We start from the raw sequence: 24,028 nt of genomic DNA, 5'->3' as shown, positions 1-24,028 counted from the left end.
AGGTCTGGAAGACCAAGAAAACTTTCCAGGAGAACTGCTTGTAGGATTGCTGGAAAGGCAAATCGAAACCCCCGTTTGACTGCAAAAGACCTTCCGGAAGATTTAGCAGACTCTGGAGTGGTGGTGCACTGTTCTACTGTGCAGCGACACCTGCACAAATATGACCTTCGTGGAAGAATCATCAGAAGAAAACCTTTCCTGCATCCTCACCACAAAACTCAGCGTTAGAAGTTTGCGAAGGAACATCTAAACAAGCCTGATGCATTTTGGAAACAAGTTCTGTGGACTGATCAAGTTAAATTAGTACCTTTTGGCCACAATGAGCAAAGGTATGTTTGGAGAAAAAGGGTACAGAATTTCATGAAAAGAACCCCTCTCCAACTGTTAAGCATGGGGGTGGATCGATCATGCTTTGGGCTTGTGTTGCAGCCAGTGGCACGGGGAACATTTACTGGTAGAGGGAAGAATGAATTCAATTAAATACCAGCAAATTCTGGAAGCAAACATCACACCGTCTGTAAAAAAGCTGAAGATGAAAAGAGGATGGCTTCTACAACAGGATAATAATCCTAAACACACCTCAAAATCCACAATGGACTACCTCAAGAGGCGCAAGCTGAAGGTTTTGCCATGGCCCTCGCAGTCCCCCGACCTAAACATCATCAAAAATCTGTGGTAAGACCTGAAAAGAGCAGTGCATGTAAGACGGCCCAAGAATCTCACAGAACTAGAAGCCTTCTGCAAGGAAGAATGGGCGAAAATCCCCCAAACAAGAATTGTAGGACTCTTAGCTGGCTACAGAAAGCATTTACAAGCTGTAATACTTGCCAAAGGGAGTGTTACTAAGTACTGACCATGCAGGGTGCCCAAACTTTTGCTTTTTCTTTTTTGTTATTTTGAAACTGTAAAAGATGGAAATAAAAAAAGTAATCTTGCTTAAAATATTAAAGAAATGTGTCATCTTTAACTTTATGCCTTTTGGAAATCAGGTCATCTTTTACTCGCTTAGCTATTCACAGTAACAGAAATTTTGACCAAGGGTGCCCAAACTTTTGCATACCACTGTAACTGAATGAGATACAGATAAGCCAGACTTTCCTTAGATATTTTGCTTTCTTTTCATTGTGCTGTTGGCTTCAGCTCTTTTTAAATTAAAATGACTACTTTTATTGTTTGGAGTTTATTTTGACCATTTTCCAAAGTGGATTTGTTGAAGAAAGTACATAGGTATTGTTAAAGCAAGCTCACATTATCATGTGATTCCGTAATTTTGTCAGATCAAGCTTCCGTTTGAAGAGAATTTCCTTACAACCATGTTTATGATACCACATAAAGCATTTGATCAGTCCTATTAGGACTGGTGAAAATAAATATTAACCAATGATACAGAAATGAATTGAAGAAACTGAGTTAATTATCTTGATATATTTAGTGTTTCTAACTGTGTATTTTCAAAGCTGTAAAGATTCTTTTTTATAAACAGTTTTTTTTTATTTTGACGTCTGAGGCTTATTCTTTCCCTTTCTCCTTTACCAACCCTTTTCTCAAGTTTTCCTGTAATTGAATATAAAATTCAGTTGAGAATGTGTTAAATTCTATACATTCTGTTACAGTTTTGATTTTGTCTGTGTTTTAACCACTGACCTTTATAATCATATTTAAGGCATTTTATCAAAACCCAATTGTTACTGTTGGAGAGGAAAGGTGCAAACACATTAATTAATTTGAAATTAACTAATTTACCTCTGTAAGCGTCTGTTCTGTTTAACACCATAATTCTTTTCACCTATATGGGGTGGGATCAAAAAACATTCTTCAAAAATAAGTGCATATTTGTACAGTTTTGTGCTTTTTTCCAAACCTGGGCTGATGCCAGTAATACTTGGCTGTTTCATACAGGTGTGCAATGGACCCTCAGAAAATGCTGCTATCATGGGATGGGATGGAAAATCGGAGTCCTGTGCATGACACCACATCAACAACAGACACTGATACAACTAGTCAAGATGATGTGGGTAAGTGCGGGATATATAAACAGTACTCATGTTTGATAATTTTCCTCAAAGATATGTCGTGATTGATGCTGAAGCTAATTGTACTTTGAAGCTATAGCAATGTCTCATTAATCTATAGGCTTATTCAAACCTTCAAGTATTTCATCTTAAAGTTGTTGATTTTTTTCCTGATTTTTAATTCATTTTAATGAAGTGTCATATGATGGCATCTTTTTGTAAATCATAAATAATTTGGGTGTTTTTCCAGCTTGGTTGTGTATTTATAACTTTAGTGCATTTTAAGTGATGATGATGTTTTTGACTTCTAGCTGACTCTGCCAGTGTGAACAGTTTAAGCTTGCCCAGTGGACACACAAAAAGAATTGCATTCCTGTTTGATTCAACTCTCACAGCGTTTTTAATGATGGGAAATCTTTCACCGGTAAAGTTCCTTGAAATGCTACTTGTGTCACTCTCTTGCCATTTTTTTAGTTGATGAGAGAAAGGTTGCCTTTTCCTTGATGACCAATGAAATATTTTTTAAATAGCTAATGTAATATGGGTAGCTTGGTAATCAATTTGATTAAACCCTGCTTTTGAAAACAGCAATATCATAGTGACCAGATTATCTGTTTTACTGATGATTATGTGGAGGTAAATATAGGTCAGGAGCCTAGCCTGCAGACTGGAGTATTTTGTAAAGGTGAGTGGACTTGGTTTCAATTCTGGTTCAGTTGGATGCATTCAAAAGTCAGAATTATTATCACTGATTTAGACACCATAACATTGGTTTTGTAGCAGCAGTATAGTACAAAGTTGAAGTTACTGTAAATTACAAAAATAAATAGTGCAACAAAAAAGCTTGGGGTGGGGAAAAGAAACCTGTTTCTGAATTGAGTGTGGGTCTCACAGCTTCTGTAACTCCTCCTTGGTAATAGTAATTATTGTGAGGGTCCTCAGTGATGGATACCATCTTCTTGAGGCTGCACTCTTTCCTTTTCAAAGGGTTCTGGTGTCGTTCCACTCAAGTGCAAAGATCAAAACTGACACTCTTATGCAGAATTGAGAATGCAGTAATATTTAATGTACCACCCTATATTTTAAACTAAAGTCCTGCCTGAGGTGAAAGGAATTGAACTTGTGGCAATAAGAAAAGCAGGAAACTTATCCCCTGTCTCTCAGACAGTATTAGCAAACCAACCTATGTTTCTATAACATGTTTAGCTCACTATCACATTGCTATTTGTGGAATCTTGCGTAGAAATTGGTTACTTCATTTCCTGCATTGGAAAAGTGTTTCTCAAGTTCTTGGCTGTAAGGTAATTTGGGATGCTGTAGAATGGTTGTGTGTAAATGTAAGACTTAAGGTTTTTAAGTCTTTCAAAGTTGCTGCCATTTAAAATCAAAGTGAAACAGACCCATTATGTGGATTCAGTGTGAAATGCTGGTGTTGCTTAAGTTGTTGTGAAACTTTGCTTTTTTATCAGTTATATCTATGAAATGGCTTGAGCAAATTATTACTACTTAAGAGATTTTAGCGCAACACTATTATAGCTTGGAGAGTTCTGAGTTCAATTCCGGTACCATTCTGAAAGGAGCCTCTGTGCATCCCCTGGTTTCCTCCCGCAGTCCAGAGACGTGCTGGTAGGTTAATTGCTCATTGTAAATTGTACCTTGATGAGGTTACAGGTGACTGACGTTGGGGTTTGCTGAGGCTGCGAGGCTTGAGGGGCCGGAAGAGCCTACTCCATGTTGTATCGCGAAATAAAATTCGGACCATTTTCTGCGGAGAATAATTGCAAACATCTGACATTTTTGGTAATGATTTGTTAGTGTTTTTCTTGTGTTTAATTAATGTTTTGTTGCTTTTTCTGCAGAACCTAAAGAGTCATGCTGTGACTATGTTTGAAGTTGGGAAATTATCAGATGAGTCTCTAGACAGCTTCCTTGTAGAACTTGAAAAGGTATGTTATTAGGGAGAAGTTACAGTAATTATCCTTGTGGTTTTCCCTTTGGTCATTATCTGCTCAAAATGGACAAAATGCACAGGCCTGTTGGTGGCAAGGTACACCTTACAGATTAATGTGCTCCTGGCGTTCTGTAGTGTGGTAGCTCATTTATCCTTCCATTCTTCTGCTGGACTTGGCACTCCATCCAGAGGCAGAGCACAACTGTCTTCAACCACACTTTATATCTGACTTCATAGTATTGTGTCATGGATCACTGGCATATCTAACAAGGTCCAATTTATTTTAATGCGATCACTGTATCGGATAGAGAGGTAAATGATTTAGTTTTCTAATGTAAACAGCATTAAGTTAAATGTGTTTTAAATTCTGTTACATCCTTTTTTTAAACTGCTTATTTCAGTTGCTTTAAAATATCTAATTATTGGAAACTGTTGATCAGTCCAGTTGGGTGACTTTGGAGTGAGGTGTGAGATTCTGTCTCTTGAAGCATCTAACGTGATTAGGCAGATGGGGCTACAAAGCATGATTGAATAGTGGGCATATATGGAGCCTGAACAAGGTCAAGCAGCATCTGGCTCACCAAACTGTCTTAAGAGTATCAAAATTGATCAGAAGTACTGAGAACCATTTCACGCTGATCAATGGGTTAGAGGACACAGGTGACAAAAAAAAAGGAGGAAATTCATTTGCACAACTGGTTTGTGGCAACTGAGAACATAGTGGAAGCAGATTCACTCAAAATTTTCAAAAGATAATTGGATACATAATTGAATATTTACCAGTGCTGGCAAGGAAAGGAAAAAGAATAGAACTAATTGATAAGAGTTTGAAGGACTCCAGTATTTGGAGAATTGCCATCTCCCATGCTGTAGAATTACTTGATCAGTGACTCTGTACTTTATGGAAAGGTTATTTTAATGTGATTAACTTAATAGCATAATTATGAAGTGAATAGAATATAAAATCTCCATGTTCATGCACACTAATGAAGATATGAACAGGAAATTCATAGCTGTAGACAATATTAAAGATGGCAGAGAGCTGAGGAGAACTTCAAATGTTGAAGCAACCACAAAGCTGTGGTCACTTGAGCATTTTGTTAATTTTTCAAAATAGTGGGTATTGAGTTGAGGGAGGGAAATCTAGAGCTTGTATATTGGTATCTCAAGTCAGCAATGGAAGCAAGGGGTTGTGCTAAATGAGAGTAGTGGAGGACCTGATGTTGATTGGAGGAGGGAGCCCATGATCAGAGGATAATCAATATACAAGAAATGTCAGGTTATTAAAAAGTGAGCTTCTATAGATGTAAGTAGATCTGAATAACACGAGTTCTATCACTCAACTATCTAAAAACAACAGTGACCAATTACACTATTGTACTGAATGGTTCTCGTACATACCAGGTGAATATTTGTGAAGTACAAACTGAAAGACATGAAAGGAACATGGTACAGGAAATGTACATGCTGATGGTGTTTCTCGGTTACATACTGCCGTTGTCTGAGATGGTAAAGACCTGGGATTTGTGGTTTGCTGTAGCAGAAACTTTATGATGGAGGCCACTGGATTTTTATTCATTCACAAATATTGGCTTCACAGGCAGGGCTGCCATTTATTGTCCAAACCCTTGAACTGAGTGGCTTGCTGGGCCACTCATTTATACGCATATACATTCACTCATACGCATTTAATGCGACAATAGTCAATTACACTGCTGTGGACCTGAAGTTATGTAGGCCAAACAAGATATTTGAGATGTGTTCACTGCTCTGAAATGTGATAACTGTCTGGTATTTTCACACATCTTTAATAATTCTACTTGTTTATTTCAGCTTTGTTTAATATATGGACCTAAATCTGTATACAGATCAGCTCTTAAATCAGCTCTTTGCATTATTCGTCAAGTATCTTATAATCTACATAATCTTGTGCAACCACTTCCTGTCTGTAATTAACAGAAAAATAAAATTATTTATTAAACACAAATATATCATAGAAATATAGAAATTGCACATTTCTCATCAAGTATGCCGGCAGGAAAAAGAATCTCAAGGTTGTATGTGGTGACATGTATGTACTCTGATATTAAATTTTACTTTGAACATTAAGGTTTCTAATTGTACAGCTTTACTAAGTCATTTTGATTCAAATATTTGTTTTTGATGCTGTTTATAAATGATAATTGGAATGTTTTATATTTAAGGTTCAGAACACTGGCGAGGGAGAGGCACAGAGATATTTTGATCATGCACTAACTCTGAGAAACACTATACTGTTCCTGCGACATAATAAAGACCTAGTCACAGATGATGAACAACCAAGCGGTGGTAGGATATACTCTGTGTTGAAATCAATTGTTAAGAAGGCTGAAAAATATAAAAAGGTCAATTTATTGTGGTTAAATAGTAATTTATATCTTAATTAATATAGATAGGATTTTATTTGATAATGCTTTACTTTAAGACAAACTTTGAAAGTAGAGAAACTGAGTTTAATAGAGAGGAAAGCCTTAATTCTTGGGGATTCATTTTATTTTGTATCAGGAAAAAAATAGTGTGAAAAGGAGAATCTTCCAACTATGGACCTAGAACTAATAATGATAAATTGAGCATGAATGAGTAGTGACTTAGAGGAGGTACCAAGAATGATAAACTCATTAAATGGCATGGCCCCGCGTAGGGAGGGTCAGAATTTGTGACTAAATATGTAACTCTCACTAACAAATATTACAGAAAATTGACAGAGGATGGCGAAAATACAGAAGTCATTGCAACAGTTGAGCAATGAAGTGCAGAAGTACATCATGTGAAGTTAGATAAACATGAGAATAAATGTGTAAGAAGCAATAATCATGTTGATAAGGTTAAATGAAATGAGGGACTGGTAGATTGCCAAAACCAGTGTGCTAATTGAACAGAATGACTTTTCTACTATAAATTATTTATAAACAAAAACATTTTGCAGTCCTCTAGTGTCTAATCTTAAGGTGCTTTTACTGTTCCTCTCACTCCACCCAAATGGAGTATTTTTGAAGTGTTCATTTAGGAAATGAGGCAGTCAATTTTCTGGACACTGGCTTCCGTTACAGAATTTTGCTTGCTAATGAGCTTGATTTCCTCGTAGGTTTTCCATTGGATTTGTTACGTTGCGAGAGCTTACTGGGATTGGATCCTGCCACCTGCAGCAGAGTCCTGAACAAGAATTACACCCTGTTGGTCTCGATGGCACCACTCAGCAATGAAATCCGTCCAATAAGCAGCTGCACACCACAGGTAAGCAGCAGGGTTTAGGAACAGTCTTCTTATCCAGCTTAAGTAATGAACCCCAACTGGGTATTTTTGTTTGCAGCAATCAAAGTGCCATTCTGAAGATGTTGGCCGTAAGCAAGTTCTAGAAAGTGCTTTGTGTGACTGCTTCATTGCACATCATTTTTAGTGGTCTTATCTATACACTGCAGGTGTCTGGTTGAAGACAATGTACAAAACACCAGAGGTTTTAATATTTTCCTTGTCCTGTTGATATTCCATAACTCATGACTATAATTAATGCTCATAATACCAAATGAACTTCAATGGGGATAAATTCTCTGCATCAGTGCACATATTTAGCTACTCTAGAGGAGATTCTGTGCTGCATAAAGGATGCAATCAGCCACAATAAAATGTTAATAATAAATGGAAGCAAAGAGTTCAGAAATTAAGTGAGGGAGTGTGGAAGATATGCTTGGTTTTGTTGTTCTAATATATGGTTGAGCTATTTGTAATTTATAATTTGTCTGTAAATGTGCAGTGATATTTGATTGTATGTTAACTTTGATTGTGATGAGAAATGTCCCTGATAGATTGTAGTCAGATGAAAAAAATTCAGTTCAAGAAACCTCACTGGTTAAAACAGATATTTAACAGACCGTATGCCAGCACCACAATGCTTCCTTTCTCTCTGTGCTGTCCTGCCTAAATATATTTAGAAAATTTCTTTGAAAAGTTCTCATTTGGATATAGCATATGTTTTGGATTTTGTATGCAACATTAGGTTGGTCATTGAATGAGCATGAAATTGTCAGATTGAAAAAGCATGAAATTAACTCTAGCTATCAGAAAATCAGGGTTTAATTTTCTGCAGTGTAAGAGTACCAGCACAACGTTCTTAGTGAAAAGGAATCTGTCAGTAGCTTTTGCTGAATTAAAATATTAAACTGTTAATAGAGGCACTTTGAAATATTACATTCTGAAAGTTATACAAACTGAAGATGCAGGCTGACCTCTCCTCAGTGCATGTACACAGCGCCTCCGTGGAGAAAATTAGGAGCACCAGGTTTCTGGGAGTGTATGTAACTGACAATCATACCTGGCCCCTCAGCAGCATGTCTTTAGTCAAGAAAGCACATCAGCTTATCTACTTCCTGATAAGATTGAGATGACTGTGGCTACTACCCTCAGCTTTCCATTTTAACCAGCTTTTATAGAAGCACCATTGAGAGTGTCCTGACCAGCTGCATCAGTGTCTGGTCCGGGAACTGCAAGGCATCTGACCATAACTGTCTACAAAGGTTTGCGAGCACTGCTGAAAAGATTATAGGGGTTTCTCTTCCACCCGTTGGAGATATTTATCTGGACTCCTATGTACATAAGTCCCTTAGCATTGTCAGTGAACCCTCCCTTCTATCCAACAATCTCTTTGACCTGTTACCATGAGGCAGGAGGTACCGTAGCATTAGGACAAGAACTGTTAGTATGGGAAATGATTTCTTCCCCCAGGCTGTAAGAGTACTGAACTCTGTGCCACCACCCAGGTCTCATCATGTATGAAGCACCATTAGTATTATACTACTTACTTTTTAATTTGCCTTGTATATGCATCTTATTTTTTTAATTTATTTGTGGTGATATTACTTTGTTTTGTATATGTGAGTTATTTATACTGTGTTGTGCACCTTGCTCCAGAGGAACATTGTTTCGTTTGGCGGTATACATGTATGCGGGCAAATGACAATAAACTGAATGAATGTGAAGTTGAAATCTGAGCAGTTCACTGCTCAGATTTCAGCTTCACAAGAGGATATCTGAAAATTCCATTGACGCTGCTGTTTTGCTGCAGTTTTCAGAAATACTTGTTTACTTGTAAATGCATAATCTTTGTCATGAATTCATTGCCTTTGTATGATTAGATATAATGGCCAATCTTACTTGGGTTAAAATTAGTTCCATATGATAGTCCTATTGGACATTCCATTTGCTGTGTGATATATTAACTTGTTCCAAAGATAAAAGTGCAGAATAAAAACAACAAATGAACTACAAAGCGGAAGGTTTGCTTGTGCTGCACGGAGATGGGGGGGGGGGGTAGTTAAACTGGAGTTACAGGGGGATGGGAACCAGAGCGCCAGAACAGATAGAGGAATTGTTGTGGGTAAAAACATTGTTAAGCCTATGTACAAAGTTGGGTATTGAAAGGTCTAGCATGATGGGACCAATGTTCTGAGCTGCGTATATTTCACGGTGTGAAAGGTACAAGGAGTATTGTAGGAAAGGCAGGTGGGCTTAGGGCATACATCAGCATGTGGAATTATGACATTGTAGGCATTAGTGAGACTTGCTTGCAGGTCAGTCTTCCAGGGTTCTGTTATTTTAGATGTGTTAAAGTGGGAGGGATTAAAGAGGGAGGAGTGGTCTTATTAGTCAGGGAAAATGTCATGGCAGTGCTCAGCCTGGACCAGCTGGAGTGCTCGTTTAGTGAGGCTTTGTGGGTAGACTGAGGAATAAAAAAGGCACGGCCACACTAAAGGGATGATAGTATAGACCACCCATTAGTCCACAAGTTTCAAGGTAATTGTGGAAAAGGATAGATCTGCTTCTCAGGTTGAAATTCTATATTGGAGGAAGGCTAATTTTGATGGTATCAGAAAGGATTTGGCAAGTGTGGATTGGATCAAGTGGTTTTCTGGCAAAGGTGCAGTTTGTAAATGGGAGTCCTTAAAAGTGAAATTTTGAGAGTACAATTTGTATGTTCCTGTCAGAATAAAAGGCAAGGTTAACAGGTTTAGGGTACCTTGGCTTTTGAGAGATACTGTGTTGCGGTCCTGGATAAGAAAAAGGAGGTGCATAACAGCTGTAGGTAGACTGGAACAAATTACGTACTTGAGTATAAGAAATACAAGAGAATACTTAAGAAAATCAGGAAGGCTAAAAGAAAACATGGAAGTTACTCTAGCAGACATGGTGAAGGAGAATCCTAAGAGCTTCTACAGATACATTAAGAGCAAAGGGATAGTGAGCGACAAAGTTGGTCCTCTGGAAGATCAGAGTGTAATTATGCGTGGAGCCAAAAGAAACGGGGAAGATCTTAAATCGATTTTCTGCATCTGTATTTACTCGGGAGACAGACGCAGAGTCTATAGATGTGAGACAATGCAGCAGGGAGATCATGGACCTTATACAGATTATAGAGGAGGAGATGTTTGGTATCTTGAGGGAAACTGTGGTGAATAAATCCCCAGGGCCTGACATGGTGTTTCCTTGGACCCTGTGGGAGGCTAGTGCAAAAATTAGAGGGGCCTTAGCAGAGATATTTAAAACATCCTTGGCCACAGTGAGGTGTTGGGGGAATTGGAGAGTAGCTAATGTTGTGCCATTATTTAAGAAAGGCTCAAAGAGCAAGCCAGGAAATTATAGGCTGGCAAGCCTGACATCAGTTGTGGGAAAGTTATTGGAAGGTATTCTAAGGGACTGCTTATGTAAGTATTTGGATAGACAGGGACAGGTTAATCATGGTAAATGGCATGGTAAATCATGCCTAACCAATCTTAATAGAGTTTTTCGAGGAAGTTACCAGGAAAGTTGATGAAGGTAAGGCAGTGGATGTTGTCCACATGGACCTTAACCAGGCCTTTGAAAAGGTTCCACTTGGGTGATTGGTCAAGAAGGTTGTCTCTTGGCATTCAGGATAAGGTAGTAAACTGGATTAGACATTGGCTTTGTGGAAGAAGCCGGAGTGGTTGAAGATGGTTCCCTCTCTGATGAGGTCTGTAACTAGTGGTGTGTCGTAGAGATTGGTGCTCGGTCCTTTGTTGTTTGTTATCTGTATCATCGATCTGGATGATAATGTGATAAACTGGATCAGCAAATTTGCAAATGACACCCAAGATTGAGAGTGTAGTGAACAACGAGAAAGACCACTAAAGCTGACAGCGGAATCTGGATCAGTTGGAAAAGTGGCAACTGGAATTTATTGCAGACAAATGTGAGGTGTTGTACTTTGGAAGGACCAACCAGGGTAGGTCTTATACAGTGAATGGTAGGGCAGGGAGGAGTATAGTAGAACAAAGGGATCTGGGAATACAGATCCATAATTCATTGGAAGTGGTGTCATGGGTACATAGGGTCGTAAAGAAAGTTTTTGGCACATTAGACTTCACTAATCAATGTATTGAGTACAGGAGTTGGGATGTTATGTTGAAAATGTATAAGATGTTGTTGAGGCCAAATTTGGAGTATTATGTTCAGTCTTGGTCACCTACCTACAGGAAAGATGCACTGTTAATAAGATTGAAAGAGTGCCGGTAAAATTTACAATGATTTTGCTGGGACTTGAGGACCGAGTTATAGGGAAACATTGAATAGGTTTGGACTTTATTCCCTAGAATGTAGAAGATTGAGGGGAGAATTGATAGAGGTACAGTACATAAATTTATGAGTAGTGTAGAGATGGTAAATGTAAGCAGGCTTTATCCACTGAGAATGGGTGAGACTGCAACTAGAGGGTGTGTGTTAAAGGAGAAAGTTGGAATGTTTGTGGAGAACCTGGGGGGAGCTGCTTCACTCAGAGGGTGGTGTGATTATAGAAGAGCTGCCAGTATGTGGTGAATGTAATGTTGATTTCAACATTGAAGAGAAATTTAGGTAGGTACACGAATGAGAGGGGTATGGTCCAGGTGCCGGTTGATGGGACGAGGCAGATAGATGGGCTGAAGGGCCTGTTTCTGTTCTGTACTGTTCTATAACTATGAATCTAAATGAATGTGCTTGGCTTATTTAGCCTTTGAAAGAAAAAGGTCAGATAAAGATTCAGAAGCATTTCGTATTTTATGTGACTTATAATAAGTAACATTTCTTCCTTTAAATGTTTTAGCACATCGGACCAGCAATCCCAGAAGTTAGTTCAATCTGGTTTAAACTGTACATCTACCATATTACTGGACAAGGACCTCCATCATTATTACTTACAAAAGGAACAAGGCTAAGAAAACTTCCTGAAGTTTTTCAGGTATTTTTTGAGAAAATGTACTTTCATAACTTTAATGTATTAACTGGATATTTTCATTTGTGTACAATTTGAGCATCACTTAGAATTGATTAAAAATGTAAGGTTCTTGCTCCCTTTTATTTTCAGGGCTATGACCGGCTGCTTATAACCTCCTGGGGGCACGATCCTGGAGTTGTTCTTACTTCAAATGTGCTCAGCATGCTGAATGACGCTCTAACGCATTCTGCTGTGTTAGTACAGGTAGCACCTGGGTTCCTTTGAGCATACCGCATGCTGTTAGAAAACATAATCTAGCCAGGAGAATTCTTTTTCCCCCCGTGTGTGTTCAATCACAAAGCCACAATTAACATAATAAAAGTATGAATTTTTGCAATATTAAATTTTTAGAATGGCTACTGGCAGTGTTACAGATAAATGTGCCTGTGTTAGAAAATATTGAAAAATCTGTAAAATTTAGCATAATAAGTTATCTGAACTTTGGGGCCTGGAGAAAGTTTGTGATGATTTGGGCAATATTACTGCTTGGAGTTCAGCTTTAGAAATAAGAAATATAAAACTATATAAACATATCCCAAGCAAATGTTTTTGAAACCATTGTTGTAAATCAGTGGGGCAGAAATATCTTTGGTTGCTGGTGTTAAACTCCATGGACTACAGTGAAGCTGAGAGTGAATACAATAGTGGCTAGTAGACGTATTGTATATTTGACATCAGTAACCAAAGATCTACTTCACTCCCCTTCCTCCCATAACATCATTTGGATGTTCAGCAATAAGGTAGTAATGTTGCATAAATAATAGTGTAATTTTAATAAATTAATCCAGTGCATTGTTGTTTCAAGGGTTTTGGTATCCATGGTGAGGGAGAAACCACGTATGTTCCTTTTCCCTTTGATGAAGTGGAGATGAATGGAGGTGAGCTTTTACAGCTATTTTTCATTAGCTTTCCTGATTAAAGTGGCATTATGAGAAAGTGCAAGCAAATTTCCAATCAAATCTGAGTTGACTGTTTTAACATGGAGCACAGAAGAATATAACACAAGAACAGGCCATTCGGCCCATATGTTGTGCTGAACCAACGAAAAAGCTCATCAAAATCACTTAAACATTAATCCCTCCTATCTACACCATGTCCATTATCTCTCCATCTATGTGCCTATACAAACATCTCTTAAAAGCCTCTAATGTATTTGCCTCTACCACCATAACAAACAGCACATTGCAGGCATCTTCGACTCTTGAGTAAAAAAAACTTACCCCTCATGTCCCTCTTGAACCTACTCCTCTCTCACCTTCGATACATGCCCTCTGGCATTAGCCATTTCAATCCTGGGAAACAGATACTCTCTGTCCACCATCTATGCCTTTCATAATCTTGTAAACCTCTGTAAGATCTCCCCGCAGTCTCTGGCGCTCCAGAGAAAACAACTCAAGTTTATCCAGCCTCTCGTGATAGCACATGCCTTCTAAACCAGGCAGCATCATGGTAAACATCCTTGCAGGTAGGTTTGCTAGCATGGTTCGGGAGGGTTTAAACTAATTTGCGAGGGGGATGGGATCCACAGCGATAGAGCAGTGAAAGAAGTGCATGGAGTAAAGCCAGATCTAACATATAGAGAGGCTTTGGGGAAAGAGAAGCAGAATAAAGGGTGTAAAGGTAGGAGGGTAGAAGGGCCAAAGTGCATGCTCTTCAATGCAAGAAGCATCAGGAACAAAGGTGATGAACTGAGAGCTTGGATACATACATGGAATTATGATGTAGTGGACATTACAGAGACTTGGCTGGCACCAGGGCAGGAATAGATTCTCAATATTCCTGAATTTCAGTGCTTCAAAAGGGATGGTGGGGGGGAGGGGAGGAGGGGTGGCATTACTGGTCAGGGATACTATTACAGCTATAGAAAAGGTGGGTAATGTAGCAGGATCCTCTTTTGAGTCAGTATGGGTGGAAGTCAGGAACAGGAAGGGAGCAGTTACTCTATAGGCCCCCTGGTAGCAGCAGAGATACCGAGGAGCAGATTGGGAGGCAGATTTTGGAAAGGTATGAAAACAACAGGGTTGTTATCATGGGTGACTTCAACTTCCCTAAAATTGATTGGCACCTGATAAGTTCCAAGGGTTTAGACAGGGCAGAGTTTGTTAAGTGTGTCCAGGACGGATTCCTGTCACGGTATGTTGACATGGCCGACTAGGGGGAATGCCATACTAGATCTAGTATTAGGTAACGAACCAGGTCAGGTCACAGATCTCTCAGTGGGTGAGCATCTGGGGGACAGTGACCACCGCTCTCTGGCCTTCATGGCAAAGGATAGAATCAGGGAGGACAAGAAGATTTTTAATTGCGGAAGGGCAAATTACGAGGCTATAAGGCTAGAACTTGCGGGTGCGAATTGGGATGATGTTTTTGCAGGGAAATGTACTATGGACATGTGGTCGATGTTTAGGATCTCGTGCAGGACGTTAGGGATGAAGTTGTCCTGGTGAGGAAGATAAAGAATGGTAGGGTGAAGGAACCATAGGTAACAAGTGAGGTGGAAAATCTAGTCAGGTGGAAGAAGGCAGCATACATGAGGTTTAGGAAGCAAGGATCAGATGGGTCTATTGAGAAATATAGGGTAGCAAGAAAGGAGCTTAAGAAGGGGCTGAGAAGAGCAAGAAGGGGGCATGAGAAGGCCTTGGCGAGTAGGGTAAAGGAAAACCCCAAGGCATTCTTCAATTACGTGAAGAAGAAAAGGATGACAGGAGTGAAGTTAGGACCGATTAGAGATAAAGGTGGGAAGATGTGCCTGGAGGCTGTGGAAGTGAGCGAGGTCCTCAATGAATACTTCCGTTTGGTATTTACCAATGAGAGGGAACTTGATGACGGTGAGGACAATATGAGTGAGGTTGATGTTCTGGAGCATGTTAATATTAAGGGAGAGGAGGTGTTGGAGTTATTAAAATATATTAGGATGGATCAGTCCCCAGGGCCTGACGGAATATTCCCCAGGCTACTCCATGAGACGAGGGAAGAGGTTGCTGAGCCTCTGGCTAGGATCTTTATGTCCTTGTTGTCCACGGGAATGGTACCGGAGGATTGGAGGGAGGCGAATGTTGTTCCCTTGTTTAAAAAAGGTAGTAGGGATAGTCTGGGTAATTATAGACCAGTGAGCCTTACATCTGTGGTAGGAAAGCTGTTGGAAAAGATTCTTAGAGATAGCATCTGTGGGCATTGAGAGAATCATGGTCTGATCAGGGACAGTCAGCATGGCTTTGTGAACGGCAGAGCGTGTCTAACAAGCCTGATAGAGTTCTTTGAGGAGGTGACCAGGCATATAGATGAGGGTAGTGCAGTGGATGTGATCTATATGGATTTTATTTACGTATTTGACAAGGTTCCATGGGGTAGGCTTATTCAGAAAGTCAGAAGGCATGGGATCCAGGGAAGTTTGGCCGGGTGGATTCAGAATTGGCTTGCCTGCAGAAGGCAGAGAGTTATGGTGGAGGGAGTACATTCGGATTGGAGGGTTGTGACTAGTGGTGTCCCACAAGGATCAGTTCTGGGACCTCTGCGTGATTTTTATTAATGACCTGGATGTGGGGGTAGAAGGGTAGGTTGGCAAGTTTGCAGACGACAGAAAGGTTGGTGGTGTTGTAGATAGTGTAGAGGATTGTCGAAGATTGCAGAGAGACATTGATAGGTTGCAGAAGTGGGCTGGGAACTGGCAGATGGAGTTCAACCCAGAGAAGTGTGAGGTGGTACACTTTGGAAGGATAAACTCCAAGGCAGAGTACAAAGTAAATGGCAGGATACTTGGTAGTGTGGAGGAGCAGAGGGATCTAGGGGTACATGTCCACAGATCCCTGAAAGTTGCTTCACAGGTGGATAGGGTAGCTAAGAAAGCTTATGGGGTGTTAGCTTTCATAAGTTGAGGGATAGAGTTTAAGAGTCGCGAGGTAATGATGCAGCTCTATAAAACTCTGGTTAGGCTACACTTGGAGTACTGTGTCCAGTTCTGGTCGCCTCACTATAGGAAGGATATGGAAACAGTGGAAAGGGTGCAGAGGAGATTTACCAGGATGCTGCCTGGTTTAGAGAGTATGGATTATGATCAGAGATTAAGGGAGCTAGGGCTTTAATCTTTGGATAGAAGGAGGATGAGAGGAGACATGATAGAGGTGTACAAGATAATAAGAGGAGTAGATAGAGTGGATAGCCAGCGCCTCTTTCCCAGGGCACCACTGCTGAACACAAGGGGACATGGCTTTAAGGTAAAGGGTGGGAAGTTCAAGGGTGATATTAAAGGAAGGTTTTTTTACTCAGAGAGTGGTTGGTGCGTGGAATACACTGCCTGAGTCAGTGGCGGAGGCAGATACACTAGTGAAATTTAAGAGACTGCTAGATAGGTATATGGAGGAATTTAAGGTGGGGGGTTATATGGGAAGCAGGGTTTGAGGGTTGGCACAACAATGTGGGCCGCAGGGCCTGTACTGTGCTGTACTATTCTACGTTCTATGTAAACCTCTTCTGCGCATTGCCCAAAGCTTTCTTACAATGGGGCAAACAGAACTGTTTGCAATACTCCAGATGTGGCCTAACCAGAGTTTTATAAAGTTGCAACATAACCTCCATTCTAGCTAATTACTACCTCTTCAGTCAGTTCCCAATCATTAAAGTGATAGAATGGTTCAAGAAGTTGGCTTACCTCCATCACCTTGAGGGCATTTAAGGATGGACTACAAATGCTGGTCTTAAATAAAGATTTCAATGCTCTGAGGTTACTTTTTCAACAATTTCCCTGAGCATAAAGGACTAACTTGTACCTTAGCTGCTGCTGCTTGTCCTGACTGTATCAAACAGTGTGGAGACCATAAGAGCATTGTTGGTTTGTTTCCAGTTCTATGTATAGGCAGTCCCTAGGTTGGGCAAGGATTCAGTTCCTAAGAACTGTCAGTGGACCAATTTTCCCTAACTCAGAAAGGAACAATTGCAATGAGAATTTATTAACAAGAATATATATTTATTGTCTTTCCCTGTATAGTTACAGTGGTCGAGAATCAGAATGTCCTACATCAAGTAGCTAATTTCAATGGAAGGAATCGATGGATGTTACATTGTTTGATAAAATATTTTCCAAGGATCAATTGAAGTGCTTGTTTTGTCTTATCCCAAGCCAAATATCTTAAGTGGCCTCCTTCTGTAATTGGGCAGGTGCATTCTTATGATCTGTTTATTACTGTGTGGAGGTTGAATGAAGCCTGGTTGTCTTTTGAATTAATTTGCTGCTAACCCTAACCCATAACTTCTGGAAGATGTTTGCATGTCTGTAACTAACTTTCCTGTCTTGAAAAATGCTTTAAATATTTCTGGGAAAATTTGCATAGTCTCAAATTTCCTTTAGACAAGAAAATCTGCAGATGCTGGAAATCAAGCAACACACACAAAATGCTGGAGGAACTCAGCTGGCCAAGCGGCATCTATAGAAAAGAGTAAACAGTCGATGTTTCGGGCTGAGACCCTTCATCAGAATGTCGACTGTTTACTCTTTTCCACAGGTGCTGCCTAGCCTGCTGAGTTCCTCCAGCATTTTGTGTGCGTTACTGAAAGGTTTTCCATAACCACTGTATATATGTTACTTTGATTAACTTTTCTTTTAACTCTTTTCCTTTGGATTATTGCAGAATTTTCCCAGAGTAACATGTGCTCACATCGAGCTTTGAAAGCACTGAGGGCAAAAGTGGATCTGGACCATTTCTGTGGGTTTGTAAACATGCTGAATCCTCGAGCTCGGCGCAGCAGTGGGAGACGACCCAGTGAAGACCTGGAAGAGAAAGGTACACAAAGTTCAGCTCATCATAGCCAGAACTACTTGGAAAATGCAGTTGTCCAGCAGTTTTAGAAATGGTGAATATCCTGAGGTATTTTGAGCCACAAAATTGTCATAAGACAGCACAATAATGAGGGGCATTCTAATGGGGAGAGTGTAGAACTTTTCATCACAGATTTATGGAAAGGAAGAGGCCTCTGTCCAGCTCCATGTGAGTCTCCAAATATTGTCTGACTTTACATACCCTATTTCTTTTAGTCTAAGTTATTGTTTAGCTTTCCTTTAGGGTTAACCTCCACAGGGCCTCAGGAGAAATTCCAAAATTCTTCATGACCAAGCATATTATCTTAAAATATAGTCATAGTTGTGAGGAAAGAAATATTACAGCCAGTTTATGGATGCGATAACCAGATCAGATTTTAGCTGAGCAGTTAACATTAGGCCATTCATAGGAAATTTCATTCTTTATTTCTGGAGCAATACTCTAATTATTAATGCCATGAGATCTTTTATGTTAAACTGAGAGGGAAGATGGTAGGGTGCAGGGGTTGCTGTGTGGTTTGGGATCATATCCTAAAAACAGCGCATGCAAAAATACAAAACTCTGTCACTCCTACATTGGGGTTGTTTAAGTTTCTGGAATGTAGAGCTGGAACCTCTGACCTCGGACTGAGTTGCTACAAGATAAACCTTGACTGATTCCATTAAGTGCCTTCAAGCTCAGCTCTGTGCTGCTATACTTTTCAGGCACTCAAAAGTACTCTGGGTAAAGCATTTATGGGAATGAGAATTGATGTGAATAACTTGGATGTTTTTCAGGGATAAACAAGATAACAATGGGAAGGATAGATATTGAAGAACGTATTGATTTATTATGGATTAGATTTGGAGAAGGCTCTTGTGGAACAGAAGTCCGTTGGCTCATGTCTACAATAAATTCTGTGTTGGGTCATTGATTATATATTGGTTTAACATTGTATTTTGTGATCAGATTCCACAGCTAGTGCTGAAGAAGATATTAACTAGATTTATAAAATTTCTAAAAGCTTTAATGTCACATAAATTAGTTGATTTTCCTAATCATGAGATTATAATCTTACAGTTTCTTCAGTGCTTTCATTGAATGCAATTAATGTGATCTTTTGAAAGCCAGGGCTACAGCTAAACAGTTGATTCATGTGTTATGGTTATGACTCATGAGCTGAGAGAACATATGAGCCGCAGGTACAACTTTAGGTCCTCTTCGAGATGGAACAAAAGCCAGTCTGTCTCTTAGATTGCTGTTCTTGTTAAGTGTACTACTACATTAATCTGTGCTTCCCTTTGGTCACTTAAAATCTGCTCAAATCTCGTTATTATGTTAAATGCACTCATTTGTGTCAGCATAACTCAGGGACACCACTCCTTTCTCAGTCAGGCCATGGATTCAAGACCTGTTCCAAAAAAATTGCACTGTCAGAGGCACTTCATTTGATATGTTGAACTCAGATCTCATCAGTCTTTTGAAATGGATATTGCGATCCTGTGGATTATTTAAAGAAGATCAGAATGTACCCCTGCTATCTAGGCATTATTTCTCCTTCTCCAAAATTCCCAACACAGTTTATATATTACCTTGCTGTGTATTGATTGATTGTTGAGTTTTGCTAAATTGCAGTAGTAACTACAAACGCTTCATTGCTTGGAAAGCACTTATGAAAGTTTTGCAGCCTTAAAAGTCACAATTTAAGTGTTACTTTCCTTGTTGAACTTCTCTTAAAAATTATTTGTCCTGCTGGCACATTTTGGTACCACAAAATGTTTTCACCCAAGCTGTGTTTTCACCCTGTAGTCCCCCCATCACTGATGATGGAGTGCAGATACAGGTCTTTTCCAGTTGTCTTGTTCATTCATTCAAATTTACAACTGCAAGGCCACTTCAGATCTATCTAAACACAAGAGATTCTGTGGGAGCTGCAAAATCCTGAGTAGCACACACAAAATGCTGGGGGGGGATGCAGCAGGTCAGACAGCATCTGTGGAGGGAAATAAAGAGTCAACGTTTCAGGCCGAGACCCTTCATCATGACCGGAAGGGAGTAGACCGAAGATAGAATAAGGAATGGGGATAGTCAGGGAAGAGTATAAGCTGGCAGGTGATGGTTGAGACCAGGTGAAGGGGAAGGTTTGTGGGTAGGGGAGGATTAATGATGTAAGAGGCGGGGAGGCAATAGGTGGAGAGGTGTAGGGACAGTTGTAGCATTTAAAACCATAAGACGCAAGAGCAGATTTTGGCCATTCAGCCCATCAACTATGCTCTACTGTTCCATCATGGCTGATATATTTTCTCCTCAACCCCATTCTCCTTCCTTCTCCCTGTAATAGTTGAAACTTAATAATCAAGAACCTGCATTTTTTTTTTAGTCAGAGGGTGGTGAATCTATGGAATTTGTTGCCACGGGCAGCAGTGGAGGCCAAGTCATTGGGTGTATTTAAGGCAGAGATTGATAGGTATCTGAGTAGCCAGGGCATCAAAGGTTATGGTGAGAAGGCAGGGGAGTGGGACTAAATGGGAGACTGGATCAGCTCATGATAAAATGGCGGAGCAGACTCGATGGGCCGAATGGCCGACTTCTGCTCCTTTGTCTTATGGTCTTATGGTCCTATCACCCTCTACTTTAAATATGCCCATTAATTTGGCTTCCACAGCTGTCCGTGGCAATGAATTCCAAAGATTCACCACCTCCGGCTAAAGAAGTTCCTCCTCATTTGTTCTAAAGAGACTTGCTTCTATTCTGAGTCTGTCCGTTTGGTCCTAGACTCCCCCACTATAGGAAACATCCTCTCCACATAATCCATCTTATCTAGTTTTTCAATATTTAGAAGGTTTCAATGAGATTCCTAAACTCCATTGAGTACAGACTGGGAGCCATCAAATGCTCATAGGTTATGCTTTCATTCTGGGATCATTCTTCAGCACTTCTGGACCTCTTCAATGCCAGTATATGTTTCTTAAGATACGGGTACCAAAGCTACTCACAATGTTCTGAATGTGGTGTGATACTTGCAGGGATAAGTGCCGTGAGGGAGGTCAGTGGGGAGGGATAATTGTATGAGAGAGTGGAGCAGAGAGTTGGGGGGTGAGAAATGGAATGATATGGTTAACAGTAGATCCTGTTAAACATAACAGAAATTGCACAGAATGATGTGCCGAATACAGAGGCTCATGGGGTAGTAGGAACTTCAGTTCATTTTTGTCACATCACAAGGAGCTTGTCACAAATAACAGAAATATGAGCATATGTGTGGTTTCTATCTAAGCTAAGTAATCCTTCACCTCTTAAACATCCTGTCATGATTTAGAATTGCAATATTACAGCTGTTTGCAGATTGAGGGGTTTATTAGCTGCTAGATTTGTGATTGGAGGTCAGTCATGTAAAGTAACTCTGGTTGCTCTTAACTGCACAATGTCATGATGCCTCACCACTGCCACCATCACCTCAACGGCACATAAATGCTGTTCTTGCCAACAGCATTCACATCCCAAAAATAATTTAAAAATAAATTTCAAACTTCTGGATGAAAACAATCAACATCTTCATGCAACACAACTCTGGAGGCATTCAGGCGTGAGCTGACAAGTGGCAATAACACTCATGCCAAACAGGTATTGACCATTTACAAGAGTTAAACCACCTACCATTCATGTTCCAAGGCATTATCATTCGCAAGCCCCCCCCCATCAAAATCCTTATTTTAAAAATAAGATTTTCTAATATGTATGTGATTATTTTTCAGAAGAGTTTGAATCCTCATCTGGTTCTGTACAAGGCAGCACAGAATCATTTGAGTTGGTAACAGATGAGCCCGTGTCTGATTCTGCAGTCAAAAGAACTTTTGAAGGTAAAGACAAACCTTAGTAATGCTAATTTTCTGCCAACATTTGCAATCAAATAATTTCTAAGCACACAAACATGAGCAATTGAAAGAACAAGGGCATTATGTCCTGGAGGCACAATTACTTTGCTTCTGTCTTTAACATATTGTCATGCCTTCATGGTCTTTGGTTAAAAATCCTGAAATCTATCCATTGGTGCAGACTGTAGTGATTTAAGAAGGTGGCTGACAACCACTTACTCTAGCATTTGTCACTGAGCAATAAATAGTGCCCTTCTGTACCAGCGATCATCCCCACCCAAACAAGAATAAAGTTTAAAAGAAACTTGATCTGGATTCAAAGTTCAAAGAAAATTTATTATTAGAGTATATATATATATGTCACCATATACAGCCCTGAGGTTTGTTTTCTTGCAGGCATATTCAGTAAATCCAATATCCATAATAGAATCAATGAAAGACTGCATCCTACAGGGTGGACAGCCAGTGTGCAAAAGACAAAAAAAAAATGCAAATACAAAAGAAAAAACAAGAAATAGTAGTAGTAAGTAAATTAACAATAAATATTGAGAACATGAGATAACAAGTCCTTGAAAGTAAGTCCACAGGTTGTGGGAACAGTTTTGGGCAACTGAAGTTTAGTGAAGTTGTCCCCTCTGGTTCAAGAGCCTGTTGATTGAGAGGTAATAATTGTTCATGAACCTGGTTCTGAGAGTCCTAAGGATCCTGTACTACCTCCTTGATGGCACCAGTGAGGATCCCTGATGATGGATGCTGCTTTGCTGTGACACTCCAGGAAGGTAGATGTGCTCTCTTCTAGTTGGGGAACACATAGTTGCCTTAACATGGAATCATTAAACCCCTGTATCAGCTTCATTTTGCAATCCTCCTCCCAAATCGATCCCTTTGATGAAGGTTTCAATGAGTTATCCTAATGACTCCCTGTCAAATTTTGTTCTTGCCCTCATAGAAATCTGTGTGTTGTTTCATTTTGTGAAAAGGCATGGAATGTCTACAAGTTGTTGAATGTGTCAAATGTAGAAAGGCCCATGGCCTAAAAGGCCAGCAACAGTAGATTACTCCTGTTATCCATAAATGCTGCCCTAAAATGAGAGGAGAATATTGTGGTGAGATTAATAATGTTGTAATTTTCTAGCCTCGACGACAGAGCAGGATTGGATTCCCCTGGAGCTGTGCTTTGGAATCCCACTCTTTGTTTCAGAACTGAACAGAAAAGTGTGTCAGAAAATTGCTGCTCATGGATTGTGTGGGAAGGAGAGGTATTTTTTTTTTCTCCATAGATTGTTTTCCATTTTATTTCTTTATGTCACATTGAATGACACAGTACAAACAGAAGCAGTTGTGCATGTCCTGGCTCTTAATGGGCTCAGCCCTTTCCTTGCATTATATTTCTGTTTATGGGAGTTTGACTGTGCAAATTGACTTCCACATTTCTGAAAATTGGTTGTGATTGCATCTCTGATATATTGTATGGACTGCAGGCTAAGTCTTATGATGGTGTCCTGTGTCTGTGAAAGGCATCATAGAAATGCAGGACTTTTTTTTTCCCTCAGCTGCAAGGAGGAGAATCTCATATTTCTTCATTTCCATTAAATGTGGTACAATTCTATAAGTGCATTATTTCAGGTGCTTTGTCACTTGCATGCATGTGCCCACAAATGCACTCTCACTTTTAAGATAAGCATTTAAGATGTACTATCTACACAGTAATTCTCAAAAGTGTAAAAAGCCACTTTTTAGAGAGACTTTTGTGGGAAGAGGCATTCTATGCTTGCCCAAATATGACACCCTTAAACATCCCCAGGGAGAATAAGAGAACTGTGTTCAGGGAATTCAATGCCAGGGTCACTCAGGACTTCAACCTTTGGAAGTGCACCATTGGAAATTAAGGCTTTGGCAACATCAACATAAATGAAATACTACTTCTCACCATATGTGCTGAGCACAATCTTATCATAACGAGCACTCTCTTCAACCAGAAAACAAAACAAATTCAAGTCATCTTGGCAGCATCTCATTGACTATATCATTGTTTAAGCTAGGGATGGCTGTGATGTGAATATCACAGGGCCCATGATTGGCACAAATGATTGCTAAAC

The 24,028-nt window shown here is 39.8% G+C and overlaps 1 protein-coding gene across 4 annotated transcripts in view; it reads left to right on the top strand.

Annotated features, from left to right (window-relative positions):
- Nucleotides 1-24,028, top strand: part of fam91a1 (family with sequence similarity 91 member A1) — a 77,100-nt gene that overhangs the window by 41,937 nt on the left and 11,135 nt on the right. For 3 of the 4 annotated variants that reach the window (XM_063056083.1, XM_063056063.1, XM_063056093.1), the window contains exons 12-22: nt 1,900-2,015; nt 2,324-2,436; nt 3,872-3,958; nt 6,168-6,291; nt 7,088-7,236; nt 12,092-12,226; nt 12,353-12,466; nt 13,068-13,140; nt 17,887-18,039; nt 21,810-21,914; nt 23,065-23,188. In XM_063056083.1, the coding sequence (XP_062912153.1) occupies nt 1,900-2,015; nt 2,324-2,436; nt 3,872-3,958; nt 6,168-6,291; nt 7,088-7,236; nt 12,092-12,226; nt 12,353-12,466; nt 13,068-13,140; nt 17,887-18,039; nt 21,810-21,914; nt 23,065-23,188 (1,293 nt within the window). The remainder of the gene's footprint in view (nt 1-1,899; nt 2,016-2,323; nt 2,437-3,871; nt 3,959-6,167; nt 6,292-7,087; nt 7,237-12,091; nt 12,227-12,352; nt 12,467-13,067; nt 13,141-17,886; nt 18,040-21,809; nt 21,915-23,064; nt 23,189-24,028) is intronic. The other variant, XM_063056072.1, reaches the window with a different exon arrangement.

The sequence above is a fragment of the Mobula hypostoma genome, chromosome 1 (genome assembly GCF_963921235.1).
Source record: "Mobula hypostoma chromosome 1, sMobHyp1.1, whole genome shotgun sequence".
Lineage (NCBI taxonomy): Eukaryota > Metazoa > Chordata > Chondrichthyes > Myliobatiformes > Myliobatidae > Mobula > Mobula hypostoma.
Note: the sequence above shows the minus strand (reverse complement) of the source record. Positions and strands in the feature narration are given on the sequence as shown.